This window comes from Somniosus microcephalus, chromosome 1, assembly GCF_052327205.1.
Source record: "Somniosus microcephalus isolate GS21.2 chromosome 1, FLI_Smic_1.0, whole genome shotgun sequence".
Classification (NCBI taxonomy): Eukaryota; Metazoa; Chordata; class Chondrichthyes; order Squaliformes; family Somniosidae; genus Somniosus; species Somniosus microcephalus.
This window is the reverse complement of record NC_140987.1, coordinates 20165003-20189767: the sequence shown is the minus strand read 5'-3', so window position 1 is coordinate 20189767 and position 24765 is coordinate 20165003. Positions and strand designations below refer to the sequence as shown.

The following is a 24765-nucleotide window of genomic DNA, read 5'->3' as shown; positions in this document are numbered from 1 at the left end:
GAGGGGGGGAGGAGGAGAGGGGGGGAGGAGGAGAGGGGGGGAGGAGGAGAGGGGGGGAGGAGGAGAGGGGGGGGGAGGAGGAGAGGGGGGGGAGCGAGGAGAGGGGGGGAGGAGGAGAGGGGGGGGAGGAGGAGAGGGGGGGGAGGAGGAGAGGGGGGGAGGAGGGAGAGGGGGGGGAGGAGGAGAGGGGGGGAGGAGGAGAGGGGGGAGGAGGAGGAGAGGGGGGGGAGGAGGAGAGGGGGGGGGAGGAGGAGAGGGGGGGGAGGAGGAGAGGGGGGGAGGAGGAGGAGAAGGGGGAGAGAGAAGAGAGAGAGGGGGAGAGAGAGAGAGAGAGGGGGGAGGAGAGAGAGAGAGGGGGGGAGGAGAGAGAGAGAGGGGGGAGGAGAGAGAGAGGGGAGACAGAGCGGAGAGAGGAGAGAGAGAAAGAATGGAGAAAAAAGAGAAAGGAGAGACGGAAAGAGGGAGAGAAAGAGAGCAGGAGGGAGAGGGAGAGAAAGAAAAGGAGAAGAGAAGAGAGAAAAAGGAGTCAGATAGAAAGGAGAGGAGAAAGAAAGAGAGAAAAAAGGGGCGAGGGAGAGATAGAGAAACAAAGAAGTAGATAGCGAGAGAAAGAAAGGAGAAAGAGAGAAAGGGTGAGAGAGGGGGAAGGAGAGTGAGAGCACAAGCACGAGAGAGATGGAGAAAATAAATCAGTTAAAAATAAACACACTGCCGAGTTGCTTTATTGACAGAGAATGGCACCAACATGGAATTCAGTTGGTGACGAATGCAGACACACGCACAATACCGCCTTGTCTTCCCTCCGCCCGCCCACCCCCGCAGCTTGCAACGTTTGATCGTGACAATAGTGCGCTACCAAATTAACACCTTACAAAACTAGGATTCTGTTGTCGAAAGCTTTACATCCCAATATCTTGGTGAAAAACACATCAGAGTGAGCTCATTCTAATGAAACTGTGACGGCGTATTGCAAAAGAAAAAAAATCAAATAAAAGTGAACAAAAGAGGCAGCACCTGCGGCAGTGCTGAAATCCAATTTATCCAGCAATGTCAATCTTCACAGAATAGAAAGAGTACACAGCGGGTGGGGGGGAAATCAATGCTCCACGTACATATCCAAAAAAGGACCAATTTTCATCTTTATTAACAGTATGCTTTTGAGAGAAGGGGATAAGAGGCAGTCACAGATGGTGCCGAGTTATGTGCTGCATAATGTTTAACCCATAGGATTTTGCAAAAAGATAATGACCGGCCCAAATGACATCTTCCCCATTTAACAAACACAGGCTCGGGCAGCACTACAACATCCAGAACAGGGTAATTACAATGGCGAGGATAGATGAATGTGGCAGCTTGCATTTACGTTGCGCCTTGATCATGTCAATCAAACGTCTCAAAAGCACTCGACACAATTAATTACTTTTGGTGAGCAGTGACCATCATTGTTTGGGAAGCCACAGGAACAAACATGATAAGCAAGGGAAACACACAAGAGGTTGAAGTTTTGCATTGAGTGGAGTGTGATGCCACTAATACTTGGAAACGAGTCGCTACTTCACATTCACTCACTAAACAAAAAAAAAGTGGTTTTTTTTGCAGCATACAGTGACTGAATACATCAGTACGAGAAATTTCTGTGGTTCCTGAACTCACCTTCATCCACGATCTGGACAATGCACAACGTCAGGTTGAAAATAAGAGAGAGAAGTAGATTAGACAAGGCAAGATGCAGCAAATGTAAATTGAATCACGGTGCCGTTCGACAAGCCACTGCCTGTATTTCTCTGCTCTGCCAAGTATCGCCGATGAGCAGGGGAAGAGGAAACAGCACCAAGCTGGAGAACTCATTTGCAGATTCCCTGTACATTCCTTTGCATTACTGAATACGGCAGCAAAGATATACTGTACTTTCCCTGAATCTGTGAACCAGGTGGAATCAAGTCCGTTTCAGTGGGGCACACCTGACGCACACGGTAAAGAGCAAAATCAAACAGCAGGACTGATTTGTTTATGCAACCGAAACAGGCAGTTTAATTGTGTTTTCAGTTCTTCAAACCGACATCATGAATAACTAATTACGTACTGTACTGGAGGAATGAAGCAGAGCACGTGAGATTAGAGAACAATGCTTTGGAGCCTTAGTTAACTGCTTGGAGTGTGTGTAACCCACTGACAGTCTCCCTAACCCAAGTATTAGGAGATGAACTTAGCAATTTGGATGATTATATTTTTTATTCATTCTGGATGCGGATGTCACTGGCAAGGCCAGCATTTATTGCTCATCCCCGAGGTGCTCTACTGAGGGCAGTTAAGAGTCAACCACGTTGGTGTGGGACTGGAGTCACATATTGGCCAAACCGGGTAATGATCAACGTTCTTGCCAAGCTGCACGGCCGCACAGGTTGCTCACCGGCTTTTAAAATGGAAGAAGCCGCGCATGCGCGAAAATTTGAATGGGCTGCGCAGCCTGTTAAAGGGACCACGCAGGAAAAAACTCAGATGGAACATTGGTAATGACGACAAGTTTCCTTCCCTAAAACTGACAGTGAACCAGTTGGGTTTGTACAACATGCTGACAGTTTCATGGTCACTTTTTACAGATACTCGCTTATTTCCAGTTTAAAAAAATTAAACTCAATTCAAACTCTGAAATTGACAGTGAGATTTGAACTCCCGTTCTGTGGGTTACTAGTGCAAGCCTCTAGTCCAGTAACATAAAAAAAAAAGACTTGCATTTCTATCGCGCCTTTCACGACCACCGGGTGTCTCAAAGCGCTTTACAGCCAATGAAGTACTTTTGAAGTGGAGTCACTGCTGTAACGTGGGAAACGCGGCAGCCAATTTGCACACAGCAAGCTCCCACAAACAACAATGTGATAATGACCAGATCATCTGTTTTGTTATGTTGGTTGAGGGTTAAGTATTGGCCAGGACTCCCCTGCTCTTGTTCAAAATAGTGCCATGGGATCTTGTCCGTCCACCTGAGAGCGCAGACTACAGTCGGTTTAATGTCTCATCCAAAAGACGGCACCTGCAACAGTGCAGCGCTCCCTCAGCACTGCACTGGAGTGTCAGCCTAGCTTTGTGTTCAAGCCCCTGGAGTAGGATTTGAACCCACAACCTTCTGACTCAGTGGCGAGTGTGCTACCCACTGAGCCACAGCTGACACACTACTGTACCCGTGGTATTTGGGCTTGCATGGCCCACAAGAGGGGAAGTCCTCCAAATGATGTAGGCAATGGGGAAAAATTCCAGGGCTGGAATCAACAGTTACTGCTAATCTCTTCCAACTCCGAGATGAACAGGGAGAGAATGGTCAAAGTCTTAAGGCTGCTCCATGTGTTACACACTTGTGACAGATATGAAAACCAGCCTTAGGCCAGAGGTTCCCAAACTTTACTTATTCCTGCACCCCCTTCCAGATATACCAGCTGCCCACGTACCCCTACCAGCACACAGGTTTTAGATTGAACAGTTGCTGGGCAACTGAAACCACGCTGTCGTGTACGGTGATTGAAGGCGAGGGCTCTGTACGTCATCGTCTATGTATCGGTGTTCTCATTGGTACATCTTGTAATAAATCAACTACTTTAACAACAAATTGCCAGAGTTTTAAAGCTCCGTCTGAGTAGTCCATAATAATTATTTTATTTATTGCATTTTTAATAAATAAAATTCTCCTATGTACCGTGCTTCCCCCCCCACCCCCAGAGATGTACTGCACACCCACAATGGTACACGTACCATCATTTGGGAACCCCTGTCTTGGACAAAGTCTACAACAAGCCATCAGTAGTTTGTAAAAGCATAGTTGGCAGACCCTTGGGACCCTCTGCAAAGGGAGTCTTATAGTGACATCAAAGCATGAAACTTGTATTAATGAAAGCAGTCTTCTTGCAGATTGGTTATATATGCACACACTACTCAACCTTCAGTGGCACTGCACACGGAGTCAAGAACCAAGTATGGTTCAACTCAAGCGGGATTAGAGGGTGGGGGAAATAATTGGACCAGGTTTCACAGGTGCAGTTCAGTTCCCATTTTGATGGGGACATTCCGCCCTTATTTTTGCAATTCCATTTTAAATTCACATGCCAACCTTGAATGGAAACTGCCCATGTAAACCTGTCACACTGTAATTACACCCACCTGCCAGTGGTGATGCTGCAGCACTGCCTCCAGAGGAAGGGTCTAATTAGACCAGGACAGGTTTTACAGAGCCAGTTTACGTCGTAAATGTAGGCATGTGAATTTAAAATGTAAACAGTTGACAGGAAGTGCACGTGAATGTCAATAAAATAGTAGGTTTCAACTCAAAGATTATATGGATTATTTTCTTTACTGGAGGAGTGAAGCACAGATTACTGTTACATTCCCCCCAAAAAACATTATTTGCTTCCGCCCTGTCAACCCCTGATATATTGGGTGGTGGGACTTAAAATGGTGAAGATTGCAACATTGACAGAAAAATACACCATACCCATAATGACAACTATCACCAGTTATCAACAACACAAACAGGTGAGAAGCATTCAGTAATTTTTTTTTTTTTTTAACCTTTCGGTCGGTGCGAACGGAGGTAATGCTGGAGGAGACAGGACTCGATGCAGTGCACGTCTCCCAACAGATGTCGTAACTGCGCGCCGAGTTTCTCCTTCAGTCTTCACAGTATCTTCAAATTCAACCGATAGACCAATTGCTGCAAACGTGAAAAGCCAAGAGTCGTCGAGCTCGGTGCCACTTACCTCAACAGAATCATTATTGGTTAGGTCGACGACCACAGGTTCAGCGGATTCACAGGTCAGGTCAACTACCTCCGCACCTGAAGGGACCAATCAAAGCAAGAGTGGTTTTACAATTATGCTGCCAAGTTTAATTTTGGATTAAAAATCATTACAGTTCAAGAACATAGGTGGATATACAATAATCTTACAGCATAGAAATACCATATTGTTGCACACCAAACGTCAGTGCTCCTCATGCAAAAAGGCTTGACCTTCCAATTTAAAGATATTTTTAAAACCAAGTGCGGCTTACATACGAGTTAATACAGCAAGTCTAGTTTTCGATGAAAGGCTTTTCTCCTCATTCCGCTCCCCCCCCCCACCCCAGTCATTTTTCCCCTTTCACTGGTGTTGGCACCAGCTGTGACTGATGCTGTGCCTCCCTTAGTGCCATTAAAACCAGCCAACAAGAGTTCTGGAAGGGGGCATCCCTATGGTAGTACGCCGAAGATCAGGAACTCATTCTGTGGAGGGACATCACAGGTCTACAACCTGACACCCACTAGTTCAGGGGGCAGCAGACTGGTGCCCCAACTTGCCGCTCCTGAAATAAGTAATGGTAACAGTGGTACTTCCTCGACTGAATCTATTAAAACAGAGTTGCAACGTCGCTCATTCCAGAGTCGTCTCACCCTTACTGTTTAGTAAAGGGTGCTACATTCAAATCTATTCTCCAATGAAAATCTGAAGTCATAATGCTGTGGAAGTTTACCAGCACCTAAATAACCGGAAATCTGTGTTAACCGGCAAAATTCAGGAGTAGGTTCAGCGAAGTTTTACTTCATATTAGTGGCCGTTCCTGGATCTGTGGCTGTGTAACCGGGGTTCCTGCACCTGTTGCTAAGCAACAGGGACGCCTGGAATTTGTGGCTGGGGTTCCTGCACCTGTTGCTAAGCAACAGGGAAGCCTGGATTTGTTGCTGTGTACGGAGCTCTCGTACCTTTTACTGTACCTCTCTGTAATCCGGACTTTTTGATAAACCGGCACCACGCCGGTCCCGGATAAAAAAAGAGTTTCCTGTACTTTTTCCTTGGTTGTGGTGGGGGGGGTTGCTGGTGTTGGTAGGTGGTTGTATTCAATGCATGGTGTGGAGATGCCGGTGTTGGACTGGGGTGGACAAATGTAAGAAGTCACACAACACCAGGTTATAGTCCAACAGTTTTATTTGAAATCACAAGCTTTCGGAGCGCTGCTCCTTCGTCAGGTGAACCATTTTCATCTATCACTATTTCTACACCAGTATTACAGGGTCAGATTCAGAATAAAGCTTGTGTTAGCCTTGGCTCAGTGGTAAGGCTCTTCGCCTCCGAGTTTATAGATGGTTCTGGGTTCAAGTCCCAATCCAAAGACTGGAGCACATAATCCAGGTCGACACACCCAGCGCAGTACTGAGGGAGTGCGGCACTGTCGGAGGTGCTGCCCTTCAGGTGAGACGTTGAACCGAAGTCTTGTCTGCCCTCTCAGATGGACGTAAACTATCCCACGGCACTATTGGAAGACGCTGTCCTGGCCGATATTTATCCCTCAACCAACATCACAAAAATAGATTATCTGGTCACTAATCGCATTGTTGCTTGTTGGATCTTGCTGTGCACAAATTGTCTGCCACGTTTCCTACATTATAGCAGTGACGTCATTGGTTGCGAAGCGTTTTGGGATGTTCAGCGTCCATAAAAGTTGCTATATAAATGCTGTATCTTCTCTCTCTTCCTCTGCCTTAACCACAAGTTTAGAACCATTGAAGCAGAAGTTTACAATACGGAAGGAGGCCATTCAGCCCATCATGTCTGGGCTAGAACAATCCAAAACTAACCCCACTGCCTTGCTCTCTCCCCATAGCACGGTCTCTTCCTCTGCTTCAAATATTCAGCCAATTTTCCCTTCAAACATATAAAACTTATCCTAAACCACACCCTGTGGTTAAGCTTTCCGTGCTCTGCCAAGGAAAAATTTCTCCTAACCCTTCAATCTCGTGAGATCATGAATTGAAAATGATCACGTCACCAGCTCCCCTACCAGAGGAACCAGTCTTGCCCTATTCACCCGATGAAAACCCATCATAATTCTAAAAACCTTGGTTAAATCTCCTCTTGGGCTTCTTTACGCCAGTGGAAATCAATGCTCAAGTGTGATATTTTTCTTCCTATTCCTACCTCCCACTTAGTGGGAATTTTTGTCAAATTACTGATAGCTTGGTGTGAACTCTCACCCAGTCGGAAGTGACCGAGATTGATCTTGGGACATTCACATATGGCAGGGGAGAGGCACTTGTCCCATCAGTCTGTGCAAGGTTCAAGAGTGAATCCTTCAGCCACTGAGCCACCAGTCTCTGTACACTCCAAGGATGATACCAGAACAGTTATAACCATCAGGAAAGACTGAGCAGGCTGGGGTTCTTTTCTCTAGCAAAGAGAAGGCCTAATAGAGGTCGTTAAAATTTTGACGGGGTTTGATAGGGTAGACGTAGAGAAGGTGTTTCTACTTGTGGCGGAGTCGTAAACTAAGAGCCATAAATATAAGAAAAGGAATTCAGGAGAAACTTTACCCAGAGAGTGGAACTTCCTACCACAAGGAGTAATTGAGGCGACTAGCACAGATGCATTGAAGGGAAAGCCAGATAAATACGCGAGGGAGAAAGGAATAGGAGGATATATTGATGGGATGAGATGAAGTATGGTGGGAGGAGGCTGGTGTGGAGCGCAGTTGGGCTGAATGACCAGTTTGTGTGCTGTCAATTCGAAGTCATTCTATGACACTCACGTTTGCGGTTCCACACTGCTCTTTGGGGTATAAAAGTGCCTTATATTAAGAACCTGGAGTAAGGATTTTAAAAATGACCCACAGCATTCCACACCGTGAACTATGTTTACTGCACATACTCATCTTCTGTTTATATTCCTGCATTTTCATTTTGGGCCGAATGGTCCGTTTCTGTGCTGCAAAATCTATGTAATTCTTCTCTCAAGTTTTGCACTTTGTTTAAGCGTATCTATGAATAATTTCTAGAACATAAGAAATAGGAGCAGGAGTAGGCCATTCGGCCTCTCGAGCCTGCTCCGCCATTCAATGAGATCATGGCTGATCTGATCTTGGCCTCAACTCCACTTCTCTGCCCGTATGCCATAACCCTCGACTCCCCTGTAATGTAAAAATCTGTCTGTCTCAGCCTTGAACATATTCAATGACCCAGCCTCCACAGCTCTCTGGGGTAGAGATTTGCAAAGATTCACAACCCTCAGAAGAAATTCCTCCTCATCTCCGTCTTAAATGGGCAATTCTGAAACTATGCCCCCTAGTTCCAGATTCCCCCACGAGGGGAAACATCCTCTCGGCATCTACCCTGTCGAGCCCCCTCAGAATCTTATATGTTTCAATAAGATCACCTCTCATTCTTCTGAACTCCAATGTGTACAGGCCCAACCTGCTCAACCTTGTCTCATAAGACAACCCCTTCATCCCAGGAATCAACCAAGTGAACCTTCTCTGAACCGCCTCCAATGCAAGTATATCCCTCCTTAAATAAGGAGACCACAACTGTATGCAGTAATCCAGGAGGTGTGGTCTCGCCAATACCCTGTACAGTTGTAGCAGGACTTCCCTACTTTTATACTCCACCCACCTTGCAATAAAGGCCAACATTCCATTTGCCTTCCCAATTACTTGCTGCACCTGCATGCTAACTTTTTATGTTTCATGTACGAGGACACCCAGATCCCTCTGTACCACAGCATTCTGTAGGCTTTTCTATTCTTCCTACCAAAGTGGATAACCTCACATTTTACCACATTATACTCCATCTGCCAAATCTATGCCCACTCACTTATCCTATCTATATCCCTTTGCAGACTCTGTGTCCTCCTCACAATTTACTTTCCCATCTATCTTTGTATCGTCACCAAATTTGGCTACAGTACATTCGGTCCCTTCATCCAAGTCATGAATATAGATTGTAAATAAGAAATAGGAGCAGGAGTAGGCCATTCAATGAGATCATGGCAGATCTGCTGCCTCAACTCCATTCACCGGCCCTATCGCCATATCCCTCGATGCCCTTACTAGTCAAAAATCTATCAACTTCTGTTTTGAATATACCCAATGACTAAGCCTCCACAGCCCTCTGGGGTAGAGAATTCCAAAGATTCACCACCCTCTGTGTGAAGAAATTTCTTCTCATCTCAGTCCTGAATGGCCTACCCTTTATCTTGAGGCTGTGGCCCCTGGTTCTAGACCATTTGCCTTCCTAATGGCTTGCTACACCTGCACATTCACTTTCAGTGACTCATGAACAAGGACACCCAGGTCCCTTTGAGCATCTGCATTCCCCAATCTTTCACCATTTAGGAAATATTCTGCCTTTGTTTTTTCTACCAAAGTGGATAACTTCACATTTATCCACATTATATTCCATCTGCCATGTTCTCGCCCACTCACTGAGCCTGGCGAGAACCCCTTGAAGCCTCTTCACATCCTCTTTGCAACTGACACTGCCACCTAGCTTTGTATCATCAGCAAATTTGGAAATGTTACATTTAGTCCCCTCATCCAAATCATTGATATAGATTGTGAATAGCTGGGGCCCAAGCACCAATACTTGCGGTACCCCACGAGTCACAGCCTGCCATCCTGAAAAAGACCTGTTTATCCCAACTCTTTGTTTTCTGTCTGTTAACCAATTCTCAATCCATGCTAGTATATTACCCCCAATTCCATGTGCCCTAACTTGGTTCACCAACCTCTTGTGTGGGGCCTTATCGAAAGCCTTCTGAAAATCCAGATACACATCGACCAGTTCCCCTTTGTCTACTCCACTAGTTACATCCTCAAAGAACTCCAATAGATTTCCCTTTCATAAATCCACGTTGACTCTGCCCAATCTTACTACTAGTTTCGAAGTACCCAGTTATTGCATCCTTTACAGTAGATTCCAGCATTTTCCCAACTACTGATGAGGCTAACAGGTCTGTAGTTCCCCGCTTTTTCTCGCCCTCCTTTCTTAAATAGCGGAGTTACATTTGCAAGCCTCCAATCTGCAGGAACCGTTCCAGAACCTATAGAATTTTGGAAGATGACAACCAATGCGTCCACTATTCCAATGGCCACCTCTTTCAAAACCCTAAGATGTAGGTCATCCGGTCCTTGGGATTTATCGACTTTTAGTCCCATTAATTTTGCTAGTGCTGTTTTTTTAACTAATAATAATTTCTTTAAGTTCCTCATTCTCGTCACACCCTTGGTTTTCTCGTATTTCTGGGAGGTTTTTTGTGTCTTCCTCCATCAAGGCAGAAACAAAGTATTTATTTAATTTCTCTGCCATTTCCTCATTCCCCATTATAAATTCGCCCATCTCCGACTGTAAAGGACCTACATTTACCTTCGCCAGACTTTTCCTTTTCACATACCGATAGAAGCTTTTACAATCAGTTTTTATATTTTTTGCTAGTTTGCGCTCATATTCCATTTTCCCTTTCTTTATCAATTTCTTGGTCCTCATTTGCTGATTTCTAAAAAGATCCCAATCCTCAGGCTGACTGCTTTTTCTGGCAACTTTATAAGCTTCCTCCTTTGACTTAATACTAGCTTTAATTTATTTTGTTAGCCATGGTTGGATCACTTTTCCTTCTGGGTTTTTATGCCCTAGAGGAATATATGTTTGTTGCAAATGATGTATTATTTCCTTGAATGTTAGCCATTATATGTCCACCTTCATACCTTTTAGTGTAGTCTCCCAATCGACCATGGCCAACTTGTCCCTCATACCCTTGTAGTTTCCTCTGTTTAGATTGAAGACCTTAGTTTCAGATTGGACGACATCACTCTCAAATTTAATGTAAAATTCAATCATATTATGGTCACTTGTCCCTAAGGGCCCCTTTACCACAAGATTATTGATTAGCCCTTTCTCATTACACAGTACCAGATCCAGAATAGCCTGTTCCCTGGTTGGTTCCTGTGCCCCAGCACTGATCCCTGCTGCACCCTACTAGTTACAGTTTGCCAACCTGAAAATGACCCATTTTTCACAACTTTGTTTTCTGTGAGTTAGCCAATCCTCTATCCATGCGAATATATTACAACCAACACCATGAGCTCTTATCTTGTGCAGTAACCTTTTATGTGACACCTTACTGAATGCCTTTTGGAAATCCAAATACACTACATCTACTGGTTCCCCTTTCTCCACCCTGCTCGTTACATCCTCAAAGAACTCTAATAAATTTGTCAAACACGATTTCCTTCATAAAACGATGTTGACTCTGCTTGATTGTATTATGATTTTCTAAATGTCCTGCTACTACTTCCTTAATTATGGATTCCAGCATTTTCCCAATGACAGATATTAGGCTAATTGGCCTACAGTTTCCTGCTTTCTGTCTTCCTCCTTTCTTGAATAGGGGCGTTACATTTGTGGTTTTCCAATCCGCTGGGACCTTTCCAAAGTCTAGGGAATTTTGGAAGATTACAACCAATGCATTCACTCTCTGTATAGCCACTTCTTTTAAGGCCCTAGGATGCAGGCCATCAGGTCCAGGGCACTTGTCAGCCTTTAGTCCCATTAGTTTGCCTAGTGCTTTTTCCTCTAGAGAAAGTGATTGTTTTAAGTTCCTCCCTCCCTTTTGCCCCTTGATTTTTCACTATTATCGGGTTGCTTTTAGTGTCTTCTACCGTGAAGACAGATAAAAAAATATTTCTTCCAAGTCTCTGCCATTTCCTTGTTTCCCCATTATTAATTCCCCAGTCTCACCCTCTAAGGGACCAGTGTTTACTTCAGCTACTCTCTTCCTTTTTATATACTGTCTGTTTTTATATTTCTTGCTAGTTTACTCTCAATCTATTTTCTCACTATTATTATTTTAGTCATTCTTTGTAAGTTTCTAAAAATTTCCCAATCTTCTGGCCGACTGCTAATCTTCGCAATATTGTATGTCTTTCCTTTCAATTTGAGACCCTCCTTAACTTCCTTAGTAAGCCACGGATGGTTCATCCTTCTCGTAGAGTCGCACTCTCTCACTGGAATACATCTTTGTTGAAAGTTATGAAATATCGCCTTAAAAGTTTGGCACTGCTTATCTACCATCTTACCTTTTAATCTGCTTTCCCAGTCCACTTCAGCCAACTCTGTCTTCATAGCCTTGTAATTGCTTTTATTTAAATAGAAGGCACTAGTTTCAGACCCAAGTTTCTCACCCTCAAACTGAATGTGAAATTCTACCATGTTCTGATCACTCTTTCCCTCAAGGATTCTTTACTACGAGACCATTAATTAATCCCGTCTCATTACACATTACCAGATCTAAAATAGCCTGTTCCCTGGTTGGTTCCACAACGTATTGTTCGAAGAAACTGTCCTGAATACACTCTATGAACTCGTCCTCAAGGCTACCTTTGCCAATTTGATTTGTCCAATCTATATGCAGGTTAAAATTGTCCACGCAGTATTGCAGTACCTTTCTTACAAACCCCCAATTATTTCTTGATTTATACTCTGTCCCACAGTGCAGCTACTGTTAGGGGCCGATAAACTACTCCCACCAGTGACTTCTTTCCCTTATTATTTCCTAACTCCACCCAAACTGATTCTACATCTTGATCTTTTGAGCCAAGATAATTTCTCACTACTGTACTGATCTCATCCTTTATTAACAGAGCTACCCCACCTCCTTTTCCTTTCTGCCTATCCTTCGGAAATGTCAAATTCCCCTGAATATTCAGTTCCCTGCCTTGGTCATGTCTCTAATGACTATCAGATCATACCTATTTATTTCTATATTTTTGCCGTGAATTCATCTAGCTTGTTACGAATGCTGCGTGCATTCAGATAAAGAGCCTTTAATTTTTCCCTACTCTGACCCTATTTGCTGGTGCACTCTTATGCTCGTACGCTCTGTCCCTTCCTGTCACACTCTGATTATCATTATCCCTATCCTGCACTATTCCTTTCTCTAACTTTCCAAGTTTCCCCTCACCAGGACCCTGCCCCCACTATTTAGTTTAAAGCCCTATCTACAGCCCTAGTTATTCGATTCGCCAGGACACTGGTCCCAGCACGGTTCAAAAGCGGTTCAACAGTTTAAAAGCGGCGGCAGCGAGGCGAGGCCCGACCAGAGCGACGGACCTGGGTGAGGAGCGGCAGCAGTGAGGCGAGGCCGGACCAGAGCGACGGACCTGGATGAGGAGCGAGGAGTGGCGGCAGTTTAAAAGCGGCAGCAGCGAGGTGAGGCCCGACCAGAGCGACGGGGCGAAGCGAGGTATAAAACCGGCAGCGAGGCGAGGCATACCAACTCAGCAGCGGGAGAGGTCAAAAGTAATCAAAGTGTGAAGTCACCAGGAAGCAGGTAAGTGATTGGTTGGTGAGTATTTCTCTATTTTTAAACTTTAACTCTGTGGTTTATAGTTGCTAACGTCTCTCTGGTGCAGCAGGACTGTTGGTAAACCATTTAACTGTAGTGTAATTAGTGGGATTGATTGATTCAATTTAAATTCAATTCATTAAAGGGTAAGTCATGGCAGGACAGCCCGGCCACGTGGTATGCTCCTCCTGCGATATGTGGGAACTCAGGGACACTTCCTGTGTCCCTGACAACTACATGTGCAGGAAGTGCATCCAACTGCAGCTACTGACAGACCGCATTGCGGCACTGGAGCTGCGATTGGATGCATACTGGAGCGTTCACAATGCTCAGGACGTTGTGAATAGCACGTTTACAGAGTTGGACACACCGCAGGTAGAGGTTGGACAGGAAGAAAAGGAATGGGTGACCACTACGTGCAGGCAGGTAGTGCAGGGGTCCCCTGTGGACATCCCCCTCAAACAAATACACCACTTTGAGTGCTGTTGGGGGGGGATGGCTTATCAGAGGAAGGCAGCAGCAGCCAACTTCCTGGCACCAGGGGTGGCTCTGCTGCACAGCACGGGAGAAAAAGAGGGGTAGAGCTATAGTAATAGGGGATTCTATTGCAAGGGGAATAGATAGGCGTTTCTGCGGTCGCAAACGAGACTCCAGGATGGTGTGTTGCCTCCTTGGTGCAAGGGTCAAGGATGTCTCAAAGCGGCTGCAGAACATCCTGGAAGGGGAGGGTGAACAGCCAGTTGTCATGGTTCATATAGGCACCAACGATACAGGTAAAAAGCAGGATGAGGTCCTAAAAGCAGAATATAGGGGGTTAGGAGGCAAAATTAAAAAATAGGACCTCAAAAGGTAGTAATCTCAGGATTGCTACTAGTGCCACGTGCTAGTCAGAGTAGAAATAGAAGGATATTTCAGATGAATACGTGGCTAGAGGAATGGTGCAAGGGGGAGGGATTCAAGTTCCTGGGACATTGGAACCGGTTCTAGGGGAGGTGGGACCAGTTCAAACCGGACGGTTTGCACCTGGGCAGGGCTGGAACCGATGTCCGAGGGGGAGCGTTTGCTCGTGCTCTGGGGGAGGGTTTAAACTAAAATGGCAGGGGGTTGGGAACCTGAGCAGGGAGACAGAGGAAAGGGAAACAAGGATAAAAGCAAAAGGTAGGAAGGAGAAAAACAAAAGTGGCAGTCAGCTAAATCAACGGTTTAAATCAAACGTGGCCATAGTAAATAATAATTCTAATAGGTCTAAGAGCGTTAAAAAAACAAACCTGAAGGCTTTGTGTCTTAATGCGAGGAGCATTCGTAATAAGGTGGATGAATTGACTGTGCAAATAGAGGTAAACGAATATGATTTGGAAAGGGAGGTGGGGTAGCATTACTGGTTAAAGAAGGGATTAACACAATTGTAAGGAACGATATTAGCTCTGATGATGTGGAATCTGTATGGGTAGAATTGAGAAATACTAAGGGGCAGAAAACGTTAGTGGGAGTGGTATATAGACCTCCAAACAGTAAGGCGGAAGTTGGGGATGGCATTAAAAGGGAAATTAAAGAAGCGTGCAATAAGGGCACAGCATTCATCATGGGTGACTTTAATCTACATATAGATTGGGCTAACCAAATTAGTAACAATACTGTGGAGGAGGAATTACTGGAGTGTTTACGGGATGGTTTCCTGGACCAATATGTCGAGGAACCAACCAGAGATCAGGCCATCTTAGACTGGGTATTATGTAACGAGAAAGGATTAATTAGCAATCTTGTTGTACGAGGCCCCTTGGGTCGGAGCGATCATAATATGATCGAATTCTTCATTAAGATGGAGAATGAAGTAGTTGACTCAGAGACTAGGGTCCTCAATTTAAATAAAGGAAACTAAGATGGTCTGAGGAGCAAGTTGGTTAGGATTGATTGGGGAATGTCACTCAAAGGGTTGACGGTGGATAGGCAATGGCAAACATTCAAAGACCGAATGGATGAACTACAGAATTTGTTCATCCCAGTTTGGCATAAAAATAAAACAAAAAAGATGACTCAACCGTGGCTAACAAGGAAAATTAGGGATAGCATAAGATCCAAGGAGAGGACATATAAATTGGCCAGAAAAAGCAATAATCCTGAGGATTGGGAGCAGTTTAGGATTCAACAAAGGAGGACAAAGGGGTTAATTAAGATGGGGAAAATAGAATATGAGAGTAAGCTTGCAGGGAACATAAAAACTGACTCTAAAAGCTTTTATAGATATGTGAAGAGAAAAAGATTGGTGAAGTCAAGCGTAAGTCCCTTGCAGTCAGAATCAGGGGAATTTATAATGGGGAACAAAGAAATGGCAGACCAACTAAATACATATTTTGGTTCTGTCTTCACAAAGGAGGACACAAATAACCTCCCAGAGATGCCAGGGAACATAGGGTCTGATGAAAGGGTGGAACTGAAAGAAATCAGTATTTGTAGGGAAATGATGTTAGGAAAATTGATGGGACTGAAGGCCGATAAATCCCCAGGGCCTGATAATCTACATCCTAGGGTACTTAAGGAAGTGGCCCTAGAAATAGTAGATGCATTGCTGGTCATCTTCCAGAACTCGATAGACTCCTGAACAGTACCCATGGATTGGAGGGTAGCTAATGTTACCCCACTATTCAAAAAAGGTGGTAGAGGAAAAAGCGGGGAATTATAGACCGGTAAGCCTGACATCGGTAGTGGGGAAAATGCTAGAGTCCATTATAAAAGATGTAATAGCAGAGCACTTGGAAAGCAGTGACAGGATCGGACAAAGTCAACATGGATTTACAAAAGGTAAATCGTGCTTGACTAATCTGCTGGAATTTTTTGAGGATGTAACTGGTAAAATAGATAAGGGAGAACCGGTGGATGTGGTGTATTTGGGCTTTCAGAAGGCTTTCGATAAGGTCCCGCATAAGAGATTAGCATGCAAAATTAAGGCACATGGGATTAGGGGCAAGGTATTGACTTGGATAGAGAACTGGTTGGCGGACAGAAAGCAAAGAGTTGGAATAAACGGGTCGTTTTCCGAGTGGCAGGCAGTGACTCGTGGGGTACCGCAAGGAGCGGTCCTAGGACCCCAGCTGTTCACAATATAGATTACTGATCTGGACGAGGAAATTGGATATAATATCTCCAAATTTGCAGACGACACAAAACTGGGTGGGAGGGTATGTTGTGAGGAGGATGTCATGAAACTCCAGTACAATTTGGACAGGTTGGGTGATTGGGCAGAAACATGGCAAATGCACTCTAATGTGGATAAATGTGAGGTTATCCACTTTGGTGGCAAAAACAGGAAGGCAGATTATTATTTGAATGGCAATAGATTGGGAGAAGGGGAAGCGCAGAGAGACCTGGGTGTTCTTGTGCACCAGTCACTGAAGGTAAGCATGCAGGTGCAGCAGGCAGTTAAGAAGGCAAATAGCAAGAGGGTTCGAGTACAGGAACAAGGATGTCTTGCTGCAGTTGTACAGGGCCTTGGTGAGACCGCACCTTGAGTAGTGTGTGCAGTTTTGGTCGCCTTATCCGAGGAAGGACATTCTTGCCATGGAAGGAGTGCAGCGAAGATTCACCAGGCTGATACCTGGGATGGCAGGAATGACGCATGAGGAGAGATTGTGTCGATTGGGCTTATACTCACTGGAGTTTAGAAGACTGAGAGGGGATCTCATCGAAACCTATAAAATTCTGTCAGGCCTGGACATACTAGATGCAGGAAGGATGTTTCCGATGGCCGGAGAGTCCAGAACCAGGGTCATAGTCTAAGGATAAGGGGTAAGCCATTTAGGACTGAAATGAGGAGGAATTTCTTCACCCAGAGAGTGGTGAACCTGTGGAATTCTCTGCCAGAGAGGGCGGTGGAGGCCAGTTCATTAAATATATTCAAGAAAGAGTTGGATATATTTCTTAAGGCTAAAGGGATCAAGGGATATGGGGAGAAGGCAGGGTTAGGGTACTGAATTTGGATGGTCAGCCATGATCTCATTGAACGGCGGTGCAGGCTCGAGGGGCCGAATGGCCTACTCCTGCTCCTATCTTCGATGTTTCTAGTGAAGGCCGTCCCAACGGAACAGCTCCCTCTTTCCCCAGTCCTGGTGCCAGTGCCGCATGAATCAAAACCCATTTCTCCCACACCAATCCTTGAGCCATGCATTCAACTCTGATCTTATTGACCCTAATTGACCAATTTGCTCATGGCTCAGGTAGTAATCCAGAGATTACCACCTTTGTGGCTCTGCTTTTTCATTTAGCCCCTAGCTGCTCATACTCACTCAGCAGAAACTCTTTCTTAGTCCCGCCTATGTCATTGGTACCTATGTGGATCACAACAACTGGATCCTTCCCCTCCCACTCCAAGTTCCTCTTCAGCCCCGAGGAAATGTCCTTAACCCTGGCTCTGGGCAGGCAACACAGCCTTCGGGACTCACGCTCTCTGCTGCAGAGAACAGTATCTATCCCCCTAACTATACTGTCCCCTACCACTACTACATTCCTCCTTACTCCCCCGACTTGAATGGCCCCCTGTGTCATGGTGCTGTGGTCAGTTTGGTCATCCTCCCTGCAGTCCCTGCTCTCATCCACACAGGCTGCAAGAACCTCGTACCTGTTGGACAAGTGCAAGGGCTGAGGTTCCTCCAATGTTACCTTCTGGATCCCCATACCTGCCTCACTCGTAGTCACACCCTCCTGTCCCTGACCACGAACCAAATCTGAAGTATTTAACCACCCAACTAGTTTTTTAAAAAATATATAAATGCAGGCATTCAGCTATGGTGACAGATCAAATGGAACATTTGACTAAATTAGCATGTATTGTGTCCAATGCAGAGTATCCGTCTGCTTTACAATAATTTAAACTGTACCATTTTAACGGGGCAGCAGCTACCATATTATTGTTTACACCAGAGCTGCAACTTGCACAACAGACAGCCAAGTGGCAAAATATTGCTCACGCTAGTGCACGACTCGCACTCTCGTTAGCAGGTTAAGAAAACCCTCCTGAACGCGTTCCACCTGCACGAAATTCCAGCTGATTACTTGTACCGCCAATGCAAATGTGAGCCAGAGAACAAATTGTTCCGTCAGATGCTTCAAATAGAGAAAGGGAAACTTGCTGCGTCCAGCTTACCTTCGGTACTTCAGTGCCAGCATTACTGAAAAATCTCTTTCTCCCACCAACTGTAACAAAACAAACCGCCTAGATAACGTGAGAAAATATTTTGCTGCTCCGTCTGTACTGCTTGTCAAGAACCGAAGAATTAGGAGCAGGAGTAGGCCATACAGCCCTGCGAGCCTGCTCCACCATTCAACAGGTTCATGGCTGATCTTCGACCTCAACTCCACGTTCCCGCCTGATCCCTGACGTAATAAAACTCACTCCACACTTGGTTTGAGTATAAAGCAAGGCTTTAATCAACTTGTTGCAGAACATGGAGGTCTAGTTGTACTTCACGAGTTCCTCGTCTTACAAAATGTCCCTGGCAAGCTGGGCCCACGCCCGAGTATTTATACTCCTTGGACAGCGCCACCAGCTGGCCGTCCAGCGTTATTTCACGAGTAGTTTCTTGATGAATGATGAGATTTATAACAATCCCCATAACCCCCGATTCCCCCAGAGTCCAAAGATCTATCGATCTCAGCCTTGAATATACTCAATGACTCAGCATCCACAGCCCTCTGGGGTTGAGAATTCCAAAGATTCACAACTCTGGGGGAAGAAATCTCATCTCATCTCAGTCTTAAATGGCCGACCCCTTATCCCAAGACTACGGCCCCCTAGTTCCAGACTCTCCAGCCAGGGGAAACAACCTCCCTGTCAATCCCCCTCAGAATCTTATGTGTTTCAATGAGATCACCTCCCATTCTTCTAAACTCAATGCAATATTACACACACCACTTTCAAACCCTGCTTCACAGGTGCAAACACACCCATTGTGAACTGTGCACCAGAGGGAGGTCTAGTTAAAAAGGTGCACTGGTCTATTCCACGAAAAAACAGAATGAACACGCGTCACAATTTTACCGCCAAGCACTTCTGCAGGTACGCTTTTACTGCCGATCTTCCATTGGCTTGGTCTCACCCACGAGTAGATTTGGTGCAAACAAACCTCACTACTTACCAGTCTCTACGATTTCTGCCTCTGGCTCAGCTGGTTCCGGTGATCTGTGACGGCGGCGCACCCCCCTGGTTTGCTGAGAAGGCATCATCCTGCGTTTTCTGTGTGTCTGAAAATATAAAGCAATCCATACTTTGCAGATTATGTGACAAGTGCATGGTCCGTTTCTTAATTTTCCCCTCGTCTCCCATCAATGACATCAATTCTTCAAATAATGTGTCTTCCTTGCTGTGAATTTTGGATTAGCCCCCCAAAAAACTCAATTTCTGCAGTTTAGCAAGGAGCCGGCTAAAGATTAACCTTATTAGAAGTACAGGAAATGTTAAGTGATTTAGAGAAGGTAAATATTGCTTTAAAATAAGTAGGACTAGATGGTGAAAAGTAAACTTCAGCCAATTATCGGAAGTAAGTTCTTCACACAAATGCCTGGAATAATCGGCCGGGCAGGACAGCGAAGGTGTAGGCTTTAAGAGACACTCGGAGCACAGTTGGACGCTAGGCTGGCAGGGTTGCACTCGAAGGACGAGCTCCGTTGGGTAGAATGGTCTTTCTTCACCCTTGTCTTTTCCATTTCTCCAACATCCCTTGGAGAGTGTGCAGAGGACCTTTACCGAAATGATATCAGGGATGAGGGACTTCAGTTATGTGAAGAGACTGGAGAAGCTGGGATTGTTCTCCTTGGAGCAGAGAAGGTTAAGGGGAAGATTTGATAGAGGTGTTCAAATTCATGGCAGTTTTGATAGAGTAACTAAGGAGAAACTGTTTCCATTGGCAGGTGGGTTGGTAACCAGAGGACACAGAAGAAAATTTGCCAAAGAACCAGGGGGGCGATGAGGATAATTTTTTTTTAAAAAAAAACACAGCGAGTTACGATGATCTGGAATGCGCTGCCTGAAAGGGCGGTGGAAGCAGATTCAATAGTAACTTTCAAGAGAGAATGGGATATATAATTAAAATTGAAAAATTTGAAGGGGTAATAATAATAATATAATAATCAACTTTATTGTCATTGTTAGTGCACAAGTGCAGTACAACGAAATGTAGGCTTGCGGCTCCCGAGAGTGTACATTTAGATTAAGACATTTAAACATTCCACATACATTAATATATTAACATAAACATAACCATAATAAAGTGCATTGGCAGATGTGCAGGCTTTAGAGTTTATTTGTGGAGTTCAGTAGGATGACAGCCCTGGGAAAGCTGTTCCTAAATCTGGTCGTACGGGTGCGAATGCATCTGTAGCGTTTCCCAGATGGCAGGAGGGCGAACAGACTGTGGCTGGGGTGGGTCGGGTCTTTGATGATGGTCCGTGACCTCTGTAAACAGCGTTTCTGGTGTATGTGCTATATGGTCGGTAGCCGGGTGCCGGGAATGCGTTGGGCAGTTTTGACTACCCGCTGCAGGGCTTTCCGGTCATAGTAGCTACAGCTGCCATACCATACTGTGATGAGAGCAGGGGAGTGGGACTAATCGGATAGCTCTTTCAAAAAAAAAGCCAGCACAGCACAATGGGCCAAATGGCCTCCTTTCGTGCAGTAAGATTCTATGAACAAATGGCAAGCATGAAGTTGCTTCATCTCACCTCCTGACATTGGATTACAACTGTTTGTCAAAACAATTATCGAAGGGGAAAATAGCATTGAATACAAATGAGAAAAGGTGGCGTGTTGAAAAGGTGCAGCAGCTGACTAGCAGTCCAGCATTACGTGGCGGGTCCTGTGGAATTGACAAACATAAAAGATAGGAGCAGGAGTAGGCCATTCGGCCCCTCGAGCCTGTTCCGCCGTTCAATGAGATCATGGCTGATCATCCAAATTCAGTACCCTGTCCCTGCTTTCTCCCCATATCCCTTGATCCCTTTAGCCTTAAGAAATATATCCAACTCCTTCTTGAATATATTTAATAAGTTGGCCTCAACTGCCTTCTGTGGTAGAGAATTCCACAGGTTCACCACTCTCTGGGTGAAGAAATTCCTCCTCATCTCTGTCCTAAATGGCTTACCCCTTATCCTTAGACTGTGACCCCTGGTTCTGGACTCCCCTGCCATCGGGAACATCCTTCCTGCATTTAGTCTGTCCAGGCCTGACAGAATTTTATAGGTTTCGATGAGATCCCCTCTCATTCTTCTAAACTCTAGCGAATAAGCCTAATCAACTCAATCTCTCTTCATACGTCATTCCTGCCATCCCAGGCATCAGGACAGGCTATATATTTTGAGTGTTGACAGATTTAGAATATTCTGTTTCCAATCAGAGCACCCACACAAAGACACAACTGGGTTTAACCCAACATGTAGAAGGCCACAAATGATAATATTTTGTGCAGTAGGAATTTGCATGCACACAATATAAACTAATCCCCTAGAGTACAGTAGCCTAGTGGCTGCGGTACTGGGCGAACAACCCAAAGGTCGGGAGTTCAAACTGACCAATAAATCTGGGTTTTTTTACAAATCGAGCTGCTTTCATGTGGAGAACTGGGAGGGGATGCATTTTGGAAGGAAGAATAAGGAGAGGACATGTACACAAAACAAAAAGGAGCAGAGAGGCTCAGATACACAAATGCTTCAAAGTGGAAAGCCAAGTTGATAGAACCAGTCACCCCTGCCTGGTTTGGCCTACATTTGCCTTCAGTCCTACACTACATGGGTCATTCTCAATGTCCTTGGGGATGAGCAGTAAAACGTTGCCTTGCCAGGGTCACCAACGTTTCAGTATTAAAATTCAGGGAATTCACGGCCAGAGTGATTTGCTGGACTAGTTTCAATCGGCTGGACCTGTCAGAGAGGAATTTCCCAGATTCCACCCCCCCCAAATTAGTCTGTTTTTTTTTTTTAAATCAGTTTTTTTTTGCCTTTCCCAAGAGATCACATGGTTTCGGGTGGGGTGAGGTGTATATGCTGTGATACACAAGGTGTCGCAATTGTGGGACAGGCTGGATGGACCCGAGGGTCTTTACCTGTCCCGTCATTGTTCGTAACTCAATCATGCTCGGGGCTGAACCCGGAGCACACTGACACATCGTCTAATTTCCAGCCTCCAGATAATGCCTTCCATCAGCAGGTTCAGAGTTTTCTCATCAGCTGTACAGCATACATCTTCCTACCTTGCAGTGGAAGGACCTGAGCAAGATAGCCTCCAAGGTGTCAACAATCTACACATCCAAGCCCAATACCACACACTAAGCTTACTCACCACCAACTACTTCATCCAAAATAACAACAGAAAAACTCTCTCTCTCCACGGATGTTGCCTGGCCTGCTGAGTTTTCCCCGCATTTACTGTTGTTATTTCGGATTTCCAGCATCCGCAGTATTTTGCCATCTACTTAATCCAGTTTCTTATGCGAGGGGCTGTGACAAACAGCTATGAAGGTGGTTCCCCCTCCCCCCAGGGTGCCAAGCAACAGGTTCGTTGGGCTGGAGTTCCTCTGGAACCAGCTCCCCCTTTTTGCCACAAATCTACCATATAATCTGGTTATATTAGTCAATATGATGGTTGAAATCCTTTCTACAGCATGAGAGAAAAATCTGAAGTGTGTGTACACTCATCCCAAATATCAGAAAAGGGAAACTGAGGCATCGAGACCCCTCTTAAGCATCTTAAAATTATGTTTGGCAAAAACGACTTCAAAGGAAAGATGCATAAACAAATTCTGAGCCGCGAAGGCCCAGCTTTCTAAAGCATGCATTTGTTATGGGGCTGATGCTGTTAAGTTAGTTTGGGAAGTTCCAACCCAGGTGAGTACAAGTGTACAACGCAAAACTGTGTGGCACCAAACTGGGTCAGAGAGGGGGGCTGGTGCTGCTTTTCTGATGCTGAAGGCTAAAGCACGTTGCTGACCAGTGCAGAAGGAGCTTAACGCTGCATCTGGCCCATTCTATACCCTGCTTGATTGTGATCTTGAATGGCCAACGTGGCAGATAGTTCGATCGCCCAGCATAGCTACACCTCATCTTGAGTAAAACAGTGCACCAAAATTTAAGAAAGCAATTCCGTGGCAGGCGCCCGACAGGTAGAATCACTATTTCAAGCAGCAAGCTACAAAACAACTTGTAGGAATTTGGCCCTTGACTTTTCTCCAAACGCCCCTGTGCAATAGTAAAAATCTTTTCCAAGAAAGAATGAAAAGTCCACCATTTCTCAACAGTGACTAACATTTCACGATAACAGACAGCAGCTGCAGTCAGCTCTCAGCCTGAAGCTTTTCCTGGACCGCCTGCTCTACATTCTAAAAGCCAACATTCATGCGGTGCTCAGTCCCACTTTCTTTGCTTCCTTCAACTTCAGGCCTTCTTTCTGCTTTCCTCTTTCAGCGTTGCTCCCTTCTATCTTCTTCAGATTCCTCCCTTCGGAAAATATCTTTGCGTCGTTACACTATTTGTGACGCGTGGCTACACTGTTTGACATTTATGGGGGGACAGGAAGATTATATACATTCACATCCCATAATATGAATTTTAAACAAATCTTGGAAGCGGTGAACCGTGGCAGCTTTAAATTTTAAAAAAATCATAAAAGGAACATTTACTGATAATCAAAAAACCTCGAGTGTGGGGTTCAGCTGCAGTACAACAGGGGGGAAAGTTAGGACACAGACTGTTTTATAAGTGAGTGTTAGTACTTACTGTACTCATTGCGTGCTGAAATTAAAATTAAGACAAGAGTTGAGGTGATTTAAAAGCTTTTCATCAGATACGCTTAAGGATGTCTTCCGACCCGATGCTCAACTTCTGATTGGCCACATTTCTTCTGCTCGTCGACTTAGTGGATCCAGCTTTCTTTAATTTATAGTTAGTTTTAAGATGTCCTTTGCTCCGTCAAATGAGATTCAGTTTCTTTGATAAAGCGGACAATGCTTTAGAAGAGGCAAGCTACCAGAACGTAGTGCAGCAGGACAGGACATGGGGGTATGCTGTATTAGAAAGAAAGAGAGAGCTTGCATTTATCCAGCACCTTTCACAACCTCAGCACATCCCAAAGTGCTTTACAGTGTCGTCATTCTAGTAATGTAGAATACACAGAAGCCAATTTGCACACAGCAATCTCTCACAAACAGCAATGGGCTAGAAGACAAGATAACATGTTTTAATGATGTTGGTTGAGGGATAAATATTGGCCAGGACACCAGAAATCTGCTGCTCTTCTTTGAAATAGTGGCCATGGGATCTTTTACGTCCACCCGAGGGGGCAGACAGGGCCTCGGTTGAACGACTCATCCGAAAGACGGCACCTCCCACAGTGCAGCACTCCCTCGGTAGTGCACTGGGAGTGTCAGCCGAGATTATGTGCTGAAGTCTCTGGAATGACTTGAACCCACAACCTTCTAATTCAGAGGCAAAGAGCACTACCCATTGAGGCACAGCTGGCACTTATTAGGGTGGCACTTTATCATGCTGCCAGGGTCAGGTGCTGCCCCCAATGGCACAGCCGCCAACAAACATAAGGAAGGCATCACCTTATTGCAGTAAGTTACACTGCGATGACGTTAGTCAGGAAATTCCT

The 24765-nt window shown here is 45.1% G+C and overlaps 1 protein-coding gene across 7 annotated transcripts in view; it reads right to left on the bottom strand.

The window, feature by feature from the left end:
- rnf4 (ring finger protein 4) overlaps positions 1-24765 on the bottom strand; it is a 55782-nt gene that overhangs the window by 14463 nt on the left and 16554 nt on the right. For 6 of the 7 annotated variants that reach the window (XM_085973202.1, XM_085973615.1, XM_085973139.1 and 3 more), the window contains exons 2-5: positions 23889-24175; positions 19262-19367; positions 4746-4822; positions 1654-1666 (exon numbers count right to left, since the gene is read on the bottom strand). In XM_085973202.1, coding sequence (XP_085829328.1) covers positions 1654-1666; positions 4746-4822; positions 19262-19367; positions 23889-23897 — 205 coding nt within the window. In that variant the 5' untranslated portion in view covers positions 23898-24175. The remainder of the gene's footprint in view (positions 1-1653; positions 1667-4745; positions 4823-19261; positions 19368-23888; positions 24176-24765) is intronic. The other variant, XM_085973529.1, reaches the window with a different exon arrangement.